Below are 20,238 nucleotides of genomic sequence, written 5' to 3' on the forward strand. Positions count from 1 at the left end.
CATTAGATTCTCCTGCAACTTACTGTTTTATTCAATATGTGTCTTTCGGATTATTTTTTTAATGCTATATTCTCCTATCAATGAATGTTTAGGTTGTTTTTCATTTTTGTTATCACATACAATACTACTACAAAAATTATCATACTTCTTTCCTAGTTATCATGTCCAAGAGTTTCTCCTGGGTATGTATCTAAAAATGGACTTGTTGGGTTGTGGGATATGTATACCTTTAACTCAACTAGATGGTGCCAAATTATTTTTCCAAAGGGGCTGAACTAATTTACACATTCTTACCAACACTTGATACTGTCAGACTTAAAAAGTTTTGCCAATATGGTGGGTATAAAATGATATCTCATTGTGGTTTTAATTTACATTTCCCTGATTTTGACTGGGTTGTATATCTCTTCATATATTTATTGGCCTTTCATATTTCCTCTTCTATAAAATGAGTGTTCATATCTTCCCCAGTTTTTCTACTGGGTTATTCATCATTCTAGTTTTGAATTATAGTAATTTTTAAAACTAAATTCCAGATACTCTTCCTTTGTTAGTTCTATTTATTAAAAATGTCTTCATCTAGTTTGTACCTGGTTTTTTAATTCCTTTTCCATGGTGTCCCTTGATGAACAGAAATTTCAAAAACTTAACATAGTCAAATTAATCAGTCTTATTCATTATGGTTTGTGCTCTTTGAACCACATTTAAGAAATCCAGGAGGGGAGGATATAGCTCAGTGGTAGAGGGCATGTTTAGCATGCACGAGGTCTCAGGTTCAAGCCCCAGTACCTCCATTAAAATAAACAAACCTAATTACCTTCCCCTCCAGAAAAACAAAATAAAAATAAACACATAAATAAATTTAAAAAGTCAAAAGCTAAATAGTTTTGATTAAAAAAATAAAAATAAAAATAAATCCATTACTGTCCCAAAACATAAAATATTTTCTTCTATTCTTTTCTAGACATTTTAAATGTTTTAGTTTTAACATTTAAGTCTTTAATTCATTTGAGCTAATTCTGTGTATAATATGAGGTATAGATCCACATTCATTTCTTTTCCTATGGAAAACCAGTTGCCCTGGAATTGTTTATTGAATGGTTCATTCTTTTCCCACTGACGAGCAGTGCTGGTTCTGACATAAATCAGGTTTCCTTATGCACGTGTATTCTGTATTCTTTCCACTTTCATTGCTCCATTTGTTTATTTCTGTACTGAAACCAAATGATCTTAATTACTATGATTTTATAGTTAATCTTAATATTTTGTACGGCAAGTCCTTCAACCTTGTTCTTTTTCAGCAGTGTCTTAACTATTCTGGCCCTCTGCACTTCCATTAAAATTTTACAAAAAGCTGAATGTCATTCTAATTCTCTCTTGAACCTTCCCCAATTTTGCCTTCTTCCAATCATTTTGCTGAATCTGCTGTTACCAAGGTCTCCAGAGCCCTTCCCATTGTCAAATACACTGGTCAATTCTTAGTCTTCAACTTACTTGACCTCTTTGCAGCATTAAACATAACCATTTATTCTTTTCTTCATGAAATACTTTCTTCACTCAGCTTTCACAATACTACACTCCTGGTTTTTCACCCACTTCACTTGCTGCTTGTCTTAGTCCCCTTTCCCGGATCCTTCTCCTCTTCCCAACTTCCAGAAGTTGGGAATCTAAACACACTATTCCCAACCCAGGGCTCAATCCTTAAATCTTCTAAATTTTCTACCTCTACTCACTCTATAGAGTTCTCTCTCTGGTCCCACAGCTTTAAAAAAGCAACTTTTAAATGTATGTCTCTAGCCCAAATCTCTCCTCTCAACACCAAATTCACGCATATAAACACCTACTTGACATCTCCAGTTAAATGTCTTCTAGGTACTAAACATCTAATAGGTTTCTCAAACTTAATATCCAAAACTGAAATTTTAATTACTCCTCTAATTCCGCTCCTTCCCTAATGTTTCTCATGAGTAAATAGCCTTAGTGTACTCATCTGTAAAATGGGGATTAAATAACAATACCTGCTTCATAAACATATCACAAGGATGAAATAAGATGTATGCTAAGTGTTTAAGACAATGCCTGGTACAGAGTAAGCCACCCAATAAATATTATTCATCCACTTACTCAACAAATACTCACTGAATACTATTTATTGAATGATGTTTAAAGTATTGGAGATAGGAAATAGACAGTCACTGCTCTCATGGAATTGCCTAGCACACCAGATAGTGATAAAAGCCATGGGGGAAAATAAGGTCAGGGAGGAGGACAGGAAGTGCTAAGGGAATGGGGACAATTTTAATCAGGACAGTCAGGAAAGAAAGCCTCACTGAGAAAGTGACATTTGAACATGGATTTGCAAGAACAAAGACCAGAAGCCATGTGGATATCTGGGGAACAGTATTTCATAAATGAACTGAGCAAGTGCACAAGTCCTGAAATAGAAGGGGGCTTGGCACATCTGAGGGTGATCAGGGAAGCTGATGATAAGCCTGTCAAGGCACGGGCAATTTCATACTACTTGTGTATATGCTTTGGCAGGGTGCTGGACATTTAGTAAATATTTACTACCTTAACCTTAAATCCACAGACCTCTTGTCTCATACCTTGTGAACAATTCTGCTCCTGAGCCAAGATTTCATCTCGTTCTTCCAAAATCTGCGTCAAGGCAGCTTGAAGTTTAGGTGGTAGAATTTCATCCTCATCAGATACCTGAAGAGAAGAAATTGAAACTTTCATGAGCTTTGAGAGAGAAAGTCTCAAATATGCACTAGTTAAGTCCCCAAAATTCCACAAGTGGCTTTGCATAAATTCTGAGTCAATCTGAAGCTTCCTTTCCCACATTAGGCACTATACTTAAAAAAAATAAACAATTTTTTGCTTTTGTGAGCTTTGCTCACTAAACATGGCCATGGTTTCCATCACTCAGACAGGTGGAGAGATGAGCTTAGGTGGCAGGAAAGCTGCATTTGAAGTAGGATGGATGGAGAGAGGGAAGTGGTGACAGAACCTAGTGACTAGCTGGCGAGGCGAAGGAAGTCCGTGCTGTCTGCACCCTTTCATGCCTAGATAACTGGGGTCAAGGTGGTGCTGGCAAGAGCACAGAAGTCCCAAGAGCACAGAAGTCCACGAAGGCCAGGCTGGAGCTTCTGCTATGTGCAGTTCACCAAACGTAAAGGATTTAATATTGTATTCAATAAACTAAACAATGTTAAAATTTTCTGGCACTTTTCCACAAAACACAGAATAAGTGACAGCTTCTTTTCTGCCCCTACTGTATCTTGTATAAATTTCTATTATACCACTTCTAAGATATATACCATGGATATATTTAAGATATATACCACTTATGGATATATCTGCTCCCCATCCCTGTTAAACTATAAGGCCTTTGGGCTCAAACTGTCTTACTCACCTTAAGTTTCTGACTGACTAACAGAATATCTAGAAATAATTGGTGCTGAACGCTTGTTAAATATAATTAAATTAGAGGCTTATACATCAACCCATCTAGACTTGAAGGGAGGGTTACCTCTTTTGAGAATGATGTTCAGTCTGTTTCCTCCTTCCTTCTTTGGGATAGACAGGTATACACTCAAGCCAAAAATTTCAGGTCCATCTTGTATGATTGGCCATAGTGTCAAGTAAAGTATGTGCAGGAACTAAAAGTCTCGCCTGAGTCATCTTCTCTAAGTACTTTCACATATTTTCTGGCCAATTATCCCTAAACATTATGTAACCACCTCTTTTGTCACTTACCTCCTGTAAGAACTTGTCTGCACAGAGATCGACTATCAGCACCTATGGAATAAAGGAGCCAGGCAAGTTAAACCAGAGATATTCACAGAGAAACACATTAGGCACTGCTAGATCAGAAACAGTGTTTTGATTCTTTCATGCAATAGTTTTAAACAAAATTGAAGTTTTTTTGGTTTATTTCTTTTTTTAAAAATTGAAGTATATTAATTTCAGTTATATAACATAGTGATTCAACATTTTTATATGTTAACTTAAAGTTTCAGCCCATTTAAAAGTTAACTCATCAATGTGAGTAAGAAAAATAATTGCAAGTGAAAAAAAAAAATGATGGCGGGCACACCTAGATTAAAAGAGACTAAAAAACTTACCAACAAAATTCAATGCATGGACTTTATCTGGGACCTAATTAAAACTATTAAGAACTTATGAAATAATTAGAGATCTGCATACTGACTTTTGCTGATATTAAGGAGTTGTTTAGGTGTGATAATGGTATTGCAATTATATTAAAAATGCCCTTATATTATAGGGATTCATATTACAATATTTAGAGATGAAATTATGTCAGGATATGCTTCAAAATACTATGAGAGAGAGGTAAAAGTGAAGATTGGCCCGCTCAAACTTTAGAAGTATTGAAGTAGGATGATTGGATTTATTTTACTCTTTTGTTTATTTTTACATGTTTAGGAATTTTTATAATATTAAGTAAAAAAAAAAGGTTACTACAAAAATAAGTTGTGTTTCTGTACACCAACAATGAAGTGTCTAAAAAAAAAATTAAGAAAACAATCCCACTTTCAAATGCATCAAAAAGAATAAAATACCTAGGAATAAATTTAAATAAGGAGGTAAAAGATATCCATCCTGAAAAACTATGACACTAATGAAAGAAACTGAACAATATACAAATAAATGGAAATATATTCCATGTTCATAGATTGGAAGAATTAATATTGTTTAAATGTCTAAACTACCCAAAGCAATCTATAGATTCAATGCAATCCCTATCAAAATTCCAATGGCATTTTTCACAGAAATAGAATAATCCTAAAATTTCTATGGAACCACAAAAGAGCCCAAACACCCACATAAATCTTGAGAAAGAAGTACAAAGCTGGAGGCCAACACATTTCATGATTTCAAACTATGTTACAAAGCTATGGTGATCAAAACAGTATGGTACTGGCATAAAAAGCAGACACACAGATCAATGGAACAGAACAGAGAGTCCAGAAATAAACCCACACATAGTCAATTTTTGACAAAGGAGCCAAAAATATACAATGGGGAAAGGACAGTCTCTTCAATAAATGGTGCTAAGAAAATTGGACAGCCAAATGAAACTGGATCCCTATCTTACACTATATACAAAAATCAACTGAAAATGGATTAACAATTTAAGAACTGAAATCATAAAACTCCTAGAAGAAAACATAGGAGGTGGCATCTCTACTTTAGTCTTGGTAATGATTTTTTTTAGATTTGACACCAAAAACAAAAACAAAAATAAACAAGTGGGATTACATCAAACTAAAAACCTTCTGCACAGCAAAGCATACCATCAATAAAATATACAGGAAAACTACAGAATGGGAGAAAATATTTGTAATTCATATATTGGATAAGGGGTTGATACACCAAATATATAAAGAACTCATGCAACTCAAAAGCAAAACAAACAAACAATCTGATTAAAAAATAAGCAGAGGAACTGAATAGACATTTCTCCATAGAAGACATACAACTGGCCAACAGGCACATGAAAAGGTGCTCAGCATCAAGGAAATACAAATCAAAATCATAATAAGATATCACCTGTTAGAACAGCTATTATCAAAAGACAAGAGATAAAAAATACTGGCAAGAATGTAGAGAAGAGGGAACTATTGTGCACTGTTGATGAGCATGTAAATTGGGTTCAGCCACCATGGAAAACAGTAAAGAGGTTCCTCAAAAAATTAAAAATACAACTAGCATATGATTCAGCAATCCTACTTCTGGGCATATATCCACAGGAAACAAAATCACTATCTTAAAGCGATATCTGCACCCCCATGTTCAATGCAGCATTATTAACAACAGCCATGATATGGAAGCAACCTAAGTACCCATCAATGGATGAACAGGTAAAGATGTGGTGTGTGTATATATATATATATCTGTAAAGTTAATATAAACAAAAATTTAAGCAGCACACACACACACACAAATACTAACCAAAGACTGATAATTCTGACCCTCATTAAAATTAAGAACGTTTGTGTATTAAAAAAAAATACCATTTTGGAGAATGGAAAAGCAAGCCACAAAAGGGCTTGGCATCCAGACTATAAAAATGCTTCTTACAAATCAATAAAGGTAAACAGTTCAATAGAAGGACAGACAATACATTTTATAAAAGATGATAATCAAATGGCCAGTGAACATAAAGAAAGATGCTCACCCTCAACCATAATCAAGGAATGCCAATTAAACCACAATGAGAAAGTAACTACACATTTACCTGACAGGCTAAATCACACGAACTGATGGTGACAAGTGCTGACGAGGATGTGGAGCAACAGGAACTCTCATATTGCTTAACTTAGCACCACTACTTTGGAAAAGCTTGACTTTACTTACTAAAGTTGAAGATACATTTAGCTTATGACCCAGCTATTCCATTTCCAAGTGTATACCCATAAAACTGCATGAACATATGTACCAAGGGTCATGGATAACAGTATTTATAGCAGCATTATTCATAATAACCCCAAACTGGAAACCACTCAAATGTCCATCAACTGTAGAATGAATAAGAAAACTATACACAATTAGAATGATCAAACTACTGTTAAACTCATCAATATGGATGAATCTTATAGATTTAACGCTGCTCAAAAGAAGCCAAAAAAAAAAAAAAAAAGACAAAAATATGTAAGTACTGTATGAGTCTATATCAATCTTAAAACCAGGCAAAACTGAACTATATTATTTAGGGATACCTGCCTAGGACATAAAACTATAAAGAAAAATAAGAAAGTGAGCACCATAAAAGTCAAGATAGTGGTTTCCTTTTGTAGGGGGTGGGGAAGGGAACAGTGATTAGAAGAAGGCACGCGGAGGACTTCTGTTTCCATTGCTGTATTCCATTCTATTCCAAAGTTGGTTACATAAGCAAGCATTTTGTGACAATTCACTGAGCTGCACAGTTTGTTTTTGGCACTTACCTATATGTATGTTATATTTGAAAAAATCTTTTAAATTAACCCAGAGTAATTTTTGTGTATGATTTTAAAAAAGACCTACCCTTTAGAATAACACAAGAATTAGCCCATGGTTCAATACTGTGAGATACCACTTTGGATTCAAATGAAGTATAGAATTTTTCTCATACAAAAATATGAGAGCATAATATATTAAGAATAATAATTAAATATTATTGTTAATTACTGACATATCCATCATTCTTACAGACCACTTGTTTTCATTTATCAGTGCTCCAATCTTTCCCACAGGTACTGGTTTCCCCTATCTCACCTCTTCAATGGGTAGGTCCCAGAGCTGCGGTAAGGAGCAAGACAGGATTCCAATAAGGAATGGAGTAGGTGAGCACACAATGTCGATCATAGATGCTGGCAGGACTGGGATGTAGGTATGCTGCCAGGTGAATGGATACAGTGTGGCAACCACAGCATGGCCACATTTTGACAGGGTGCTAGCCAGAGGAGAAAGCAAATGGTGTCACATACAGAAAACACGTGGAGGGCACTTCAGACACTATGTTACAGAATTACAGATTGATGCCAGTTACTGATCACAGATGAACAATTCTGTGATTACTCATTCACTTTTAACATTTAAATTTTTAACTTAATGTACTGAAAATCTTTCATCTCAATCCAGCTCTTTCTCACAATTTATATCACTAAAAACTAGTGTGTACTTAGAAAAGAAAAACAAATTTTTAGCAACAGTTTAACAAAGTGCATTTTGAAAGGTAAATTAACAACCTCCAAAAGTCACTGTTATAGCTTATTGTAAATAGCTTTTGGATTATCGATGTCACTAGAGCATTAGGTAATTGAGATCCTACAGTTTTTTTAATATGCCCCAATTTTAAAATAGTAAGAACAAGTATAATACCAGTGCGAAGTGACGTTATTTTACTTATTTCTCACCTTAGGCTATTGGCAACAAAGATGACCCTCCGCTCCAAAAGGAGAGAGGCACAGACCCGGATGAGATGGCACACGCTCAGGCACTTAAAGAGACAATCAAAATCAACATGTTCCAATCGTGAATCCAGTGGTCGGCAGAGTTCAATGGACTGAAAAGCAAGAATTTCAATCAGGGGAGCAGAGATGGGAAAACAATCCCTAATTACAACACTAATGGATTCTGTCATTCTTTTAAAGGTTAAATTTAAGAGACAGTGTCTGTTACAAAGAGTTTGTGAAGCTGCCTAGACTAATTCCAAAACCATGCATACCTTATCTTTGTGCTATAAATTTCTGGTAAAACCTTTTATCCCACTTGACAATAGTGTGTATAATCTTCATTTATCATATTGAAATTGTCATTACAAAGGGGTTCAGTCTAGGAATAGTAGAAAACCTTTAGTTCCTGGTCTAGGATCAAGTATCTCACAGATCAATTGGTTATTTCTCCTGTGCTTTGTTACAACCAAAACGTATTCTGTGTAGTTTATGAAAAAGGGAAAACTATACCCTGAGGCTTCTATCAGGTAAGGTTTATTTGTGTTAAGGCCTGTTTTTTGGCGGCTATCAAATCTCTGGAAAATGAACTAACTTACCTCATCTCCAGCCCCAGGGAGGTAGCTTTTCACTGTGATGGTGCGTCCAGGAGCTGGAAAAGGAGCTTCCATGACACTTCGCATGAATGGGTAAACCAAGGCTGGAGACATTTCTCTTCTCTTCTCTACTTCATCCAGAATCTACATTTACAACATATGTTATTTTATTAGGCTCTCAGTTCAAAAATCATAAAAGAATCCTATTAAAGGAACTGCCAAGCTGGGTGCACAAACTTGAAAATAACACAAATAGATTTTAAGACAGATAAGCTTCTGCAACCAACGAAAGTCCATTAAAGGCATCATTTCTCTTGGAGGTATCTTTAAATCTCTAAGGAAAGTTACTAAAATAAATCAACTTAATTTTACAAGAGGCGCCCCCTTTCATCGCATTAAGGTAGGGGCAGAGAAGGTGACACAATGACATTCTGCAGTTGGGGTCTGGGCATGAAATGAGACAGGGTGAACCTCGAGGAGGTGATGTTCTCCTTTAATCTGGGAGGTTAAGCAAACCAAAGTGATGATGACAGGGCAACATCAGCTGGATTAGAGATCTGAACTTAAGTCTACGCCACTTAACATGCCGAGTGAAGTCATCGGAAACGAGAACTCACTCAGAGCTCTGAGAGAACACCACTTCTCACGGGGCCCATTCTCCACTCACCTTTGAAAAAAGGTTGAAGCAGCCTAGGCGACTAACCATGCAGTATACCTCAGGGAGTCGCTTTCCTTTGCCTTCTGGCTAAAAGACAAAACAACAATAAATCAAAAAGTAAGCAGCACAAGTCTTTACTAATTTGGACTATTAATACTCTCTTAATACTCCCTAGTGTAGAGTAGGAACCAAGGCTCTTGTCCTTAATGAACACTGAAAGATGGGAAAATGCTAAAAAAATGATAGCATGATTTATTCCGGTTTAGTGAAGGCATCTAAGCAATAAGAGAGTAACTCAGAGTTCCCTCTACTGGCTCACTGTGCTCCATCCCTCAGATATACCCAGACTGATATTCAGCCACAACGTCAGTGTTTCCTCATCTATTGCAGACAAACAAATAAACAATAAATCCATACGCTTTCTATTCTGGAACACTCTGTGGCTAACCCCCAATTTGCTCTTACTGTTTAAAGCTAACATAGCTTCTTTAATACACAGATCATTGAGTAGCCCCCAAACTCATCTAGATATCGCGTTTCTGAAGTTCCTACTCTCACTTTATTGCTCCTGGACCAACCCTGCCTGGAGCACAAGTCTGGGACTTACCAAGAGCTTCTTACAGTAACCAAACCACCGGCTCCCATCTTCTCCAGTTAAGACAAAGGAGAACGTTTCACTGAAAAAATAGTCAATAGTTTGAGATCCAAGCAACTGCTTCTGACATTCCTCATGCAACAAACAATTTAAACACTAGAGTCCAACAGCAGTCATTCTGCGATGTAAGAGGAGGCATTAACATGACATTTATTGCAAGTCACATTCCTCCTGAGGGAGAATGGCCAGGCTCTGAGAATATCTTGCTTTGCACTGGAGTGAGAGAATAGGTATAGAATGAGCTGCTGATGCCACCGCCTCCTTTCACTGTCTTATTTATCCAGTTTAGCTACTCATCAAGCCTATTTTGCTTTTGTTGAATGTCCACTTTGGCCAAATGTACAGGTAAGCTATAAAGGATTCTTATCAGCTATTCTTCCCTTCCAAATTCTTCTAGCTGGTTCTGAGTGGTCATATGGAAATGATAGGCAAAGGATTACATTCTTAATATATAAAATTAATAGGAAAATTATCACCTCCTTATTAGAAACACAGGCAAAAGATATGCATTGATAATTTATAAAAAGAAGACATAAAGATGCTCAAAAAATAAATTCATTAAAAATCAAAGAAACTCAAATTCGAACAATAAATTGTCTATATATGGCCAAGAATAAAGACTGGAAGGGAATTTGCTAAAACATTTACAGAGATTATCTCTGAGTAACCAGAATGTCAGTGAATTCTAATTTCTGCTTTTTACTTATTCCTCTGAATTTTCCAAATACTCTAGAATAAACACACATAACTCTTTGCGGGGGGGAAAAGCCAATCATGGAGCAGCCAGGCCAATATGACAGAAGCTGCCTGTGCAGTTAGCAGTGCAACTGGCAGCACAAAAACATCAGGATTGATGGCTCAGAGATGAGAGTGGCGATCAGGCTAAACTGGTTATGAGAGACAGCAGCTTAGTCTGGACGCAACAAAAGGTGGAAGGACCCAGCTACTTAGGCAACAACTGAGTCTGTCTTCCTGCAAGGTCACTGGCATGTGATATGGTTCACATAATCATGCATTTCAGCCTAAATTACAGTTCTGGACAAAAGTTATCTATTTAGAAGCAGGATTCAGAGATGATGATGATTTATTAATTAAGAATGGTAGTTTCCTCTAGGTACTGGGAAGAAATTCTTTATACTACCCTTCTCCATATACTCACACCTTTCAAATGGGAGCCCCTGCTTTGTACAAGTTTGACAGGGGAACATACAATCTGGGTTATGGCTTCTTCTCTCAACTCGAAGGAGAAACAAGATGCCATGTTTTATCTCGGTTTCTAAGTCCCTGCGGTCAAGTCTTTTTTCCTTTTCTGGCCACTTGGTGGCATTTCTGATTGTATGTAAAGTGGAACTGTTTTTCTGCAGAATTGGCAGATTGAAGAAACTTAAGCTTGTTTTCTCTTTGACATTGTGTTTTTCTTTTTTGAGCCCCACATAGGAAATGTTCTAATTCTGTTTCTTCCTTTCCTCCCACTGCATCCTTGATCTGCCACAAAGTCCACATAGCTTCACTGCTGGCTCTACCCATTTCTCAAATGTTCTGATTCTACTTTTGCAGTCCCAACAAATAGAAATCAGATAAAGTAGCCTATTTACCTCTTGAGTTCTGAGGTTGGCACCCAGTCCTTTGAATCAGGAAAACAAAATTTTGGAATAACTTTGAGCCTCTCTTCAGTGTCTCTGGATTGTTTAAAGCCATGATCACCCTGAAAAAAAATTACACTATAAGTGACTAATATTCTATTTAAGTTGAGAATGGAAATAAAAAACTCAGCTTGCTCTCAGGAAAAGAGGTCTCTGAGTAGTCATCTCACAGTGGTTTTGTGCTGTTTAACAAAACAGGAAGGCCAAGACTGGTCATCACTGAAGATGCACTGAGAACAAAGTTTCTAAGAATAAAGAATTCTATTTTCACATAGAAAGGGTGCTTACAGAGATCCTATAATCTAATGTGAGAGAAATGGCTGAAAATAGTTTCTTATCTAGAGATGGAATCTTAATTCATGATTCACATACTAGTAAGAATATTTCTATGAATCATCGGACTTATAAAAATCTATTGTATAATACACTGAAAGCAAAAACCTAGTCAGCTCAAGACACTTTCTGATCAATAATCAAAGATGTTTTGAAAAAGCAGATGAATGTTATTTAGAAAAGATACTATTTTTAGAATCAACTCCATATATAATCATTTCCTTTAGCAAACAATCTTTGTTACCTACTTATGGGTTTGCAACTTCCTACAAAATTTTAGCATGGAAGGTCCTTTTGTTCAAGTCTGGTATTGTATTTTAAAGGACAATCTAAATTTAGTTAAACCAAAAGACACTTAAAAATTAGCATAAAAACAAGCAGGTAAGTCTAATTACTATATTGCCTTCATGTAACTAATACAAATGATCTGTCCTTTAATTTCTAAAACAAAACATGCAGCCATTCTGGGTCACTTGGATATTAAGCTCTTAAGAAATGGAAAAGCAGTCTAACAAAATTTTAGTTGTACCATATTCTATTATTTTTATATTGTTAAATGATTCACAATCATCTTTATCTTCATTCAAGTTTTCCATACAGAATCAAGAGGGGCTCAGGTAGCTCTTCCCTCCCAGACTTATGGGTGCCTAACCAATGATGCCAAGTAACTTGCTTATTGCTTATAACTTGCTACAACTCAATGGGATGGACACTATTATGATTACCTCCATTTCACCAGTGAAGAAGCTGAGGCACAGAGCAGTCGAGTAACTGCTCAAAGTCACAGAGCTAATTAGTGGCAAATGCAGATAGTTGGCTCCGAGTCCGTGCTCTAAACTGCTGCCATATCCTGCCATATTTATTATTCCTCTCACTAAGGATGATGAAATTGAGGTTTTGTAACTTGCTAAAGGTCACTCAGTAAACACCAGAGTAAAAAAGAAAAACCCAGCTTGAATAATGAGCTTTATTCCCCGTTGGTTGCATGTCTGACATAAGATGTCATCAGAGTCACTTACCAGTTCCTATAAGAAGTACAGTATTAGTAAAAGCTGATTGAGACAACAATAAACACACACACAGAGGATAAATACACAGAGACAACAGGAACATTCCTGAATGCCTCATGGCCTCCTTGCACCCACCTTGCCAGGGAACTGCTGTATGACCTGGGGAGTGTAGCTGATTTCTGATGGCTTCTTCTGTAGAGACACCACCACAAAAAGTTCGAACAGCTGCTGCTCCTGTAATTCAATCAGATCCCGCTCCAAGGTCTGGTAGTGAGGATTCCTCCTGGACGACTGCTGCAGTTGTGCTATGCGCTTGTGGCGATCTGCAATGAGATCACGGAACACTGTTTTTCTCCGCAGCCTTATTTTCCCTCTAGCACCCAGAGGTCATGACCCATGCAGAAGGAATCTTCAGTCAGTTGATGCTAATGAATGTTGACTAAAGAAACACCTGCCACGCAGACGTACTTGTTAGGGCTATGACATACCTGGGGGACAAGTGCAGATTCTCACAAGCACCTGGGGGCCCTGTAGTGCAACTGATACTCTGTGTCCTAACTGATACCTGTGTATGTCCCAACACGTATCTGTCTTTCATGGCCTGACACCAGGACATGTGGAAAATGTCAGGAAAAAGCACTGGCCTGACACCAGATGTCATTGTTGGGACCATGAAATTATAGGTGGGAAGGAAAGATTTGATAAAAGGACTGAGTCCTATAAAAGGTTAAGTACATAAAATGATACATTTGATAAAATTAAAACAAAAACTATCCTCACATTAAAGAAACTGTTCTTTTCCCTTCTCTCCTTGGCATGTATTACTAATAATGGACATATGCTTATATCAATAAATGGTGCTAAATGTAAGAGCAAAAAAATGAAGTATAAGAAGACACCCATTAGCAGACTAGCTTTCAAAAGAAAGAAATTATGGAAGCAAAATACTTCAATAGTATGAGCAATACTACTCAAAAGTGATGGCATTTATCCTTTATTCTCACTTATCTCTAAATTCTGAACAATTTGGGGTAGTCTCCACTAGAGGACATGCAGTCTTTGCAGAAGAAATAGTTTAAACATCCCAGAAATTCGCTTATGTGTCATTCTGAGACAACGAATGAAAGACTCATCTTCTAATTGTTTGCTTTTCTTTTGAGATATGATGCATTGTGCCCCCAAAGAATTTACCATGTGGATCAAAATATTAAGAACACTTAAAAAATTATTTTGGAGCATTTTCCCAAAATTATCCAGTACATTCAGTGCTCCAGGCAAAGCTTTATTTACTCCAAAGGGCTCAGTTCAAGTCAAGAAAATTGTAGGGCCTGTTTCCCAATAGCAGCAGCACTAAATTAGTCATCTTTATAATCCAAGCTGAATCTGATGATGACTTCAGTTTCACCTTCAGTCAGGCTACTGAATTACACCTGAGGCAGTTCAGGCTAGTGGTAGAAGCGCATGATTATTAATCATAAGATCAGAGTATCTATCAGCCCTGGAACTGTCCTGTCATTAGTGTTGGTAATTCACATCTCCTACTTTTTCTATACCTCAATGTCAGTTAGTTAAATTAAACACTTTGTTGTAAAAATCCATTAGATGAAGGATACAGAGCACTAGGAAGTGCTTGAACAAATACAGCCAGAAATGCATGGCCTAGTCTATATTCTAACAGAAGGTAAATGACACAATAATTTAGAATATAAATGCCTATGAATAAGAAACAGATCAGTGTTTCCTGTCTCAAGGTCAGAGATATCTAAGTTACTTAAATAGTTACACTTGAGTGACTATGAAAAATCAGATATTTAATGCTAAGTATTTGTCTCAAAGGATGATTCACATACCCTGTTCTGGCTGCTGGGAAACTACTGCACAGATGTCTGAACACGCAGCTCTGCCGCGCCCCTAAGAACATTCCAACCTAAGAACCATACAGGTTCGTCTCATTCCATGCAAGATTTTTAATGCTGTCAAACACCTGACACTGTAGTGTTTAGTTTCCCAAATCGCCACAGGTTCTTATAATGAAGAAATCACCTACAAAGTGAAACTTCTTGTAGAAAAAACATGCTTAATCACAAAGGCAGGCGCCACTCCACCTATAACCAGGATGATCATGAGAAAGGGAGCAGCCCCAACTGACTCACTCACTCTTTGGCAGATACTCGGCATCACTTTCATACCCACTGGTTTCACCTGAAAAGAGAGAAAAGTTTCCATTCATATAGTCCAACAACAGTAGGACGCACATGAGCACGAGGACAATGTCAAAGCTCCACAGACTTGGGGACTTGGAATAAGGATAATAAGGATGCGAGCCTTTCTCCAAACCACTCAGTCATATCATGTAGGCCAGTTACAAAAAAGAGTAAAAGGCTCAGAGAAGAAACTACTCCATTTCATCTTCTTCTCACACCCACCTCCCTCCTCAGTTCCCCTCTCATCCTTAATTCTAGAAATTAACAGCAATTCAGATTAGTTTTTAGAAGTCTAGGTCAGAGTGGATTCTATTTCGACATTCATATCCTTGTCTTTATATTCCCAAATAAGGTATTGAAGGTAGAACACTAACCTGGGTAAACAAAAATCTCAACACGGAACAAACTATGAATTTAGATTAACAGGAAAATATGGGGCTAAGAGAGATTACCAAATAAGTTTATGAAGTAACATTCTACCTCTTTTATGATGCCTCTAAGCTACATCTAAGGCCAAACTGAACTGAACTTTACTCCAAATTCTTATAGGACTTAGATGGCTTTGAACTGCCTTATTTTCCACAATCAGATTTTAAGGATCTTGAGGATAAGGGGCTTTGATTTTACAAGGGAGTGCTTTGTACAAGAGTAGGCAATTTACAAAAAACCCCCAAAACCAATATGCGAAACAAAACTCTGTGAACAAGTGAACAAAAAATTTCTAGATTAAGCCTGAAAAGTTAAAGCAAAATTTTAAAATGTTATTAAAAAAGGGAAACATTTTAAATGTATCAGGAAAAACAAGGACTAGAAGTCATAAATGAAAAATGTAAGTAAGTTTGATTATATAAAAATGTAAAATTTCTAATCTAATAAAAACAAGGTCCTACTGTAGAGCATAGGGAACTATATTCAATAGCTTGTAAGAACCTATAATGAAAAATCATATAAAAAAATGTATAACTGAATCACTATGCTGTACACCAGAAACTAACAACATTGTAAATCAACTATACTTCAAGAAAAAAAGAAAAAAAAGAAAAAATGTCTAGTCTAATTAAAAAACCATTAGTAAATTCAAAAGGTGAACAATAAACTGGGAAATATTTGTAATGCACATTGCACACACAAGGCTAAGTTTCTTAATATTCAAATAGCTGTTAAAATGAGTAAGAAAAAATACAGCATAACAAAAAATGAATAAAAGTGTATGAATAGGTACACCAGAAATTCACACATTGTAACTGACCACAATTTTTAAAAAAGGTGTATGAATAGGCAATTTATAGAAAAAAGTTTATAACTATTGATAAACATGATAATTGTCCAAATTCATAATTAAAGAAATATAAATTAAAACAATAAGATACAGTTTTCAATCACGATACTGGCAAAAAATAAAAAGCTTTATTAAAACACAGTATTCATGAAGATTATGAGGGAAAAAGTCATTTTCAAATGCTGATCACAGAAACATAAGCTGTTACAATCTGTTTGAGGGACAATTTGGCAGCTGCTATAAAAATTTTAAATATACATTCTTTGATTAAGTCCACTGCTAGGAACTTATTCTACAGATGTATTCTTACCAATAAGAATATAACATAAGCCAAAAAATGTGTATTACAGCATTGTTTATAAAGAGCAAAAAACCACATATATACATATATCCATACATAAAATTTAAATATCCGCAGGTTAAATAAAATGTTAGAAACAACCAAAATGTTTACCAGCTAAACAACATCCTTTTAGATCTATACTAAGAAATACAGTATAGCTATGTGGATCTATATATGTTGATACTGAAAGGCTCCAAAATATATCAATTGTACTTCTTTCAAAAAACAGGACGTACAAAGTCTAAATAGTATAAAACTATTTGGGGAGAAAAAAATATTGGCCTGTGTGTAAAATTTTCTGGGAGTAGTAGAAGGAGGTTTGGGAAATTCTGGCTTTCCATTTTACCTTATTCTACATTATTATAATTTCTTGCTGCGCTCATTTTAATTGTGTAATAAGGAAGAAAAGAATATTTAAAGAATACTGCCTCTTCATAAGATAGATGGGAAACGTACACAAGAGATGTTACAGAAAAAGTAGCTACTTAATTACTGTGTATTATATTAACTTCAAACTAACCACATTGACAAAAATTTTACTGGGGCTATAAAATATTGTTCAGTATGAAAGACCAAACAATGTGAGCTCTTAAGTCCTATTTATGGCCTTACCACAAGGCACCTCTCAAGAGCCTATGAAGTGTCTGGAAAGAAAGAAAGAAAAGGGGAAGGGAGGAAAGGCAATTTAACTGGAAAAGATCTTATAAAAGATTATTTAAATGACTTTAACATAGTCACATCTATGGGTTTTAATGATCTGTATTCCAAGACACTGAATGATGGTTAAGGAGTTTATTAGCCAAATAGGAGAATCTACCGAGAATTTGTAGGAATCAAAAAGTACTAAGTTGTCCCTCTTTTACATGTGACTTCAACACACAAAATTATAATGACAGGTTTGAAGGGCAATAAGTCATTCTGTGATACTTGATAACTGAAAGTTAAGAGATGTTTAGGTTGGAATAGATTCCGTAAAACCTAGCACATACTGACAGAGTAGGAAAATACAATTATCTGGTTCTACAAGGCATTGCTGATATACAGACAAAAGCTTAAGGAGAAAACAAAAAATCTGAGAACTGTGACTATTAGAGCCAAGAGATCCTCAGGCATGAGAGAAATTCCTCTGGTCCACTGCAAGAGCTGGTCAGAGACTGGGTAAATGCATATTTTCTTTGAACCAAGCAAAAGAAAACAAACTTGTAGGGAAGGGTTACAATTTAGGAACTGCTTTTTGTGTGTGTGTGTTAGAAGATGGCAATTACACTGTTGAATATTTTTCTTTCCAATATTGATACAGTGAAAAAAAGGATTTGGCTCTTCAATAACTTTTCTTAAAACCAAATTTACTAAAACGTTCCTAATCCATAAAGCATAAAACATGCAAATAAAATAAGAGATCGGTAATAGCCTACCTAGAATAGAGTATCTGGAGAAGACAGTTATCAATAGACAGCTGTTAATCTGGGAAAATGATGTTTTCTAAGAATTTGTCCTGGCTCCAGTGTCTTGATATTTTATGTATTTTGCAATTTGTAATTTATATCCTTATGTATAAAATAATAATATCTGCTAATAGGTTTATTTAGAAAATTAATCACAACGTATCTGAAAGGATTCAGGATAATATCTGGCATCCATTTTCATCTTCTGTATCATTCTGAATTACACAGATAAAAAGCATTTGACCACATTTTTATTGAATATATGAAAACACATAGAGAGGAGATAGTTAAACTGCTAAAAGTCAAGATTTAAAAGAAAAACTGAGAGTAACTGTTGGTGATTCTGTCATTGCTCCTTGATTCAAATCTATGCTTCCTCCTCTGGCTCAGCTTCTTCCTCTGAAAAATTAGGACAGTCCCTACCTCCCAGGGTGGTCATATGCCATACACCAGATAAAGTACAGAAAGAAACTATTACTTCATTCAATAAATGGTAATTACTGTTATTAACAATAACCAGAAATATTTCTTCTGGGAGAGAAGACTGAAACGTTGTAATAATTTTAAATTTATGAAAACTCACATTTAAAATGGTGACAAGTTGATTTTAATCATCACATAGTGAGAAGAAAGAGTCTTGAATTATTGCATGGAGGAGTTTATTTTCACATAGTAATTGTTAGAATGTAGAGCTGATTTTCAATTCGGAAATTAAGAAATTCCTGTCTTTGGAAGTTTGCAAAAATATGAAACATTCTTCTCTGGTGTGACTTGGTTGTTATTTCTCACTTATGAATCTCAGACAAAAATTGCTAAATTCTACATATTTTCTGCCAGACAACCAAGTTAAGGATCTTGCATGGGTTTTAAAGAAAATTCTAAAAATTCACTATGGATGTTGAAAGTTTCTTATTAAGACAATGTAAGTTTTATCTGGGCATCTGAAGGATAAAGCTACTGAACTTATTTGATGACTACAGGTTGAGTACCACATATCTTCAGTACGAATGTATCTATCTAATATTTCCATTTTTCCACTGAAAGAATCTATACTGATAAAAGACTATAAATCAGAGTAGGACTACAAAATAAGGATGCAATCTGCCTTTGAAAATTAGTCTTAGTGGTTTATAATAATTTTTTAATTTATTTACTTATTCATCCAGTAGTTATTACTGGGTACAGAAATAAATAAAAGGGATTTGAGGAAGAATAAGAAACAGTCCCTTAGCCTAAAGAAGCTTTATATTTAAATGGGATAGACAGGAAAGTAAACCAAAAACTATAATTCACATCAAACATTAAATTATATAATGCTTTGCCCCTCATATGCTAATAGCTATGGACAGTTGGAACAATTCTTACCTTTTGAGGGAGGTACATCTTTTCCAGTGTAAGGGTGTAACTTTACCCTCTTCTTCCCTCTCTTAGATTCAAATATATCATCTATTTTCAATACAACCTGAAAAAAGACCAGACAAGTACAAGTTAAAACCAACACCAACAGGTTTTTCAACTTAATGATATTAATTTAAATTATTAGTGATTCTCATTCAGAAAAAGATCCATTTTATAAACAAAACCCTTCACATTTTTCAATTTTGAATCTAGAATTATCTTTAGTAAGGTAATATATTGTTCTAATACAAAGTGCATTTAACGTCGGTCAGAGAAGTGGGAAAGGATATTTCCTTTCCAGAGGAACTGAGCAAAAGCTCTGAGAGAGACTGCTTGTTATACCATGTCACAACACGCAGGAAACCTGGCTACTGTGCTCCATAGATTGACCAAGCCTTACCAATGGACTCAAGTTTTCGCTTGCCCAGAGTAGGAAGTGGAATATTTATTCACTTGGAAGACAGGGTGAGGCTCAGTTATTTCTGCTCCAAGGAATTCTTTGCAAAGAGGATAATCACGCTTAGAAAGTTTTTGTCAAAGGAAACATTTTGCTACTGGGAATCCTAATATTACAATTTATCTTAGAAACATGTCATAAAAATAGGAGACTCTCAAATATGCCCAAGTACAAAAACCATGCTCCATTTAAACAGCATTACTCATTACAATTCTTTCTTTGCTCCTTGAAAGTGTGTATAAGATAGAGACAGAGACAG

The 20,238-nt window shown here is 35.6% G+C and overlaps 1 protein-coding gene across 1 annotated transcript in view; it reads right to left on the reverse strand.

The window, feature by feature from the left end:
- Positions 1-20,238, reverse strand: part of DENND2C (DENN domain containing 2C) — a 69,481-nt gene that overhangs the window by 5,520 nt on the left and 43,723 nt on the right. Inside the window, exons 6-16 of the mRNA XM_010968367.3 lie at positions 19,490-19,586; positions 15,011-15,055; positions 12,989-13,176; positions 11,463-11,572; positions 9,820-9,889; positions 9,222-9,299; positions 8,558-8,698; positions 7,923-8,071; positions 7,282-7,459; positions 3,760-3,801; positions 2,607-2,712 (exon numbers count right to left, since the gene is read on the reverse strand). Coding sequence (XP_010966669.1) covers positions 2,607-2,712; positions 3,760-3,801; positions 7,282-7,459; positions 7,923-8,071; positions 8,558-8,698; positions 9,222-9,299; positions 9,820-9,889; positions 11,463-11,572; positions 12,989-13,176; positions 15,011-15,055; positions 19,490-19,586 — 1,204 coding nt within the window. The remainder of the gene's footprint in view (positions 1-2,606; positions 2,713-3,759; positions 3,802-7,281; positions 7,460-7,922; positions 8,072-8,557; positions 8,699-9,221; positions 9,300-9,819; positions 9,890-11,462; positions 11,573-12,988; positions 13,177-15,010; positions 15,056-19,489; positions 19,587-20,238) is intronic.

The sequence above is a fragment of the Camelus bactrianus genome, chromosome 9, assembly GCF_048773025.1.
Source record: "Camelus bactrianus isolate YW-2024 breed Bactrian camel chromosome 9, ASM4877302v1, whole genome shotgun sequence".
NCBI classification, from domain to species: domain Eukaryota; kingdom Metazoa; phylum Chordata; class Mammalia; order Artiodactyla; family Camelidae; genus Camelus; species Camelus bactrianus.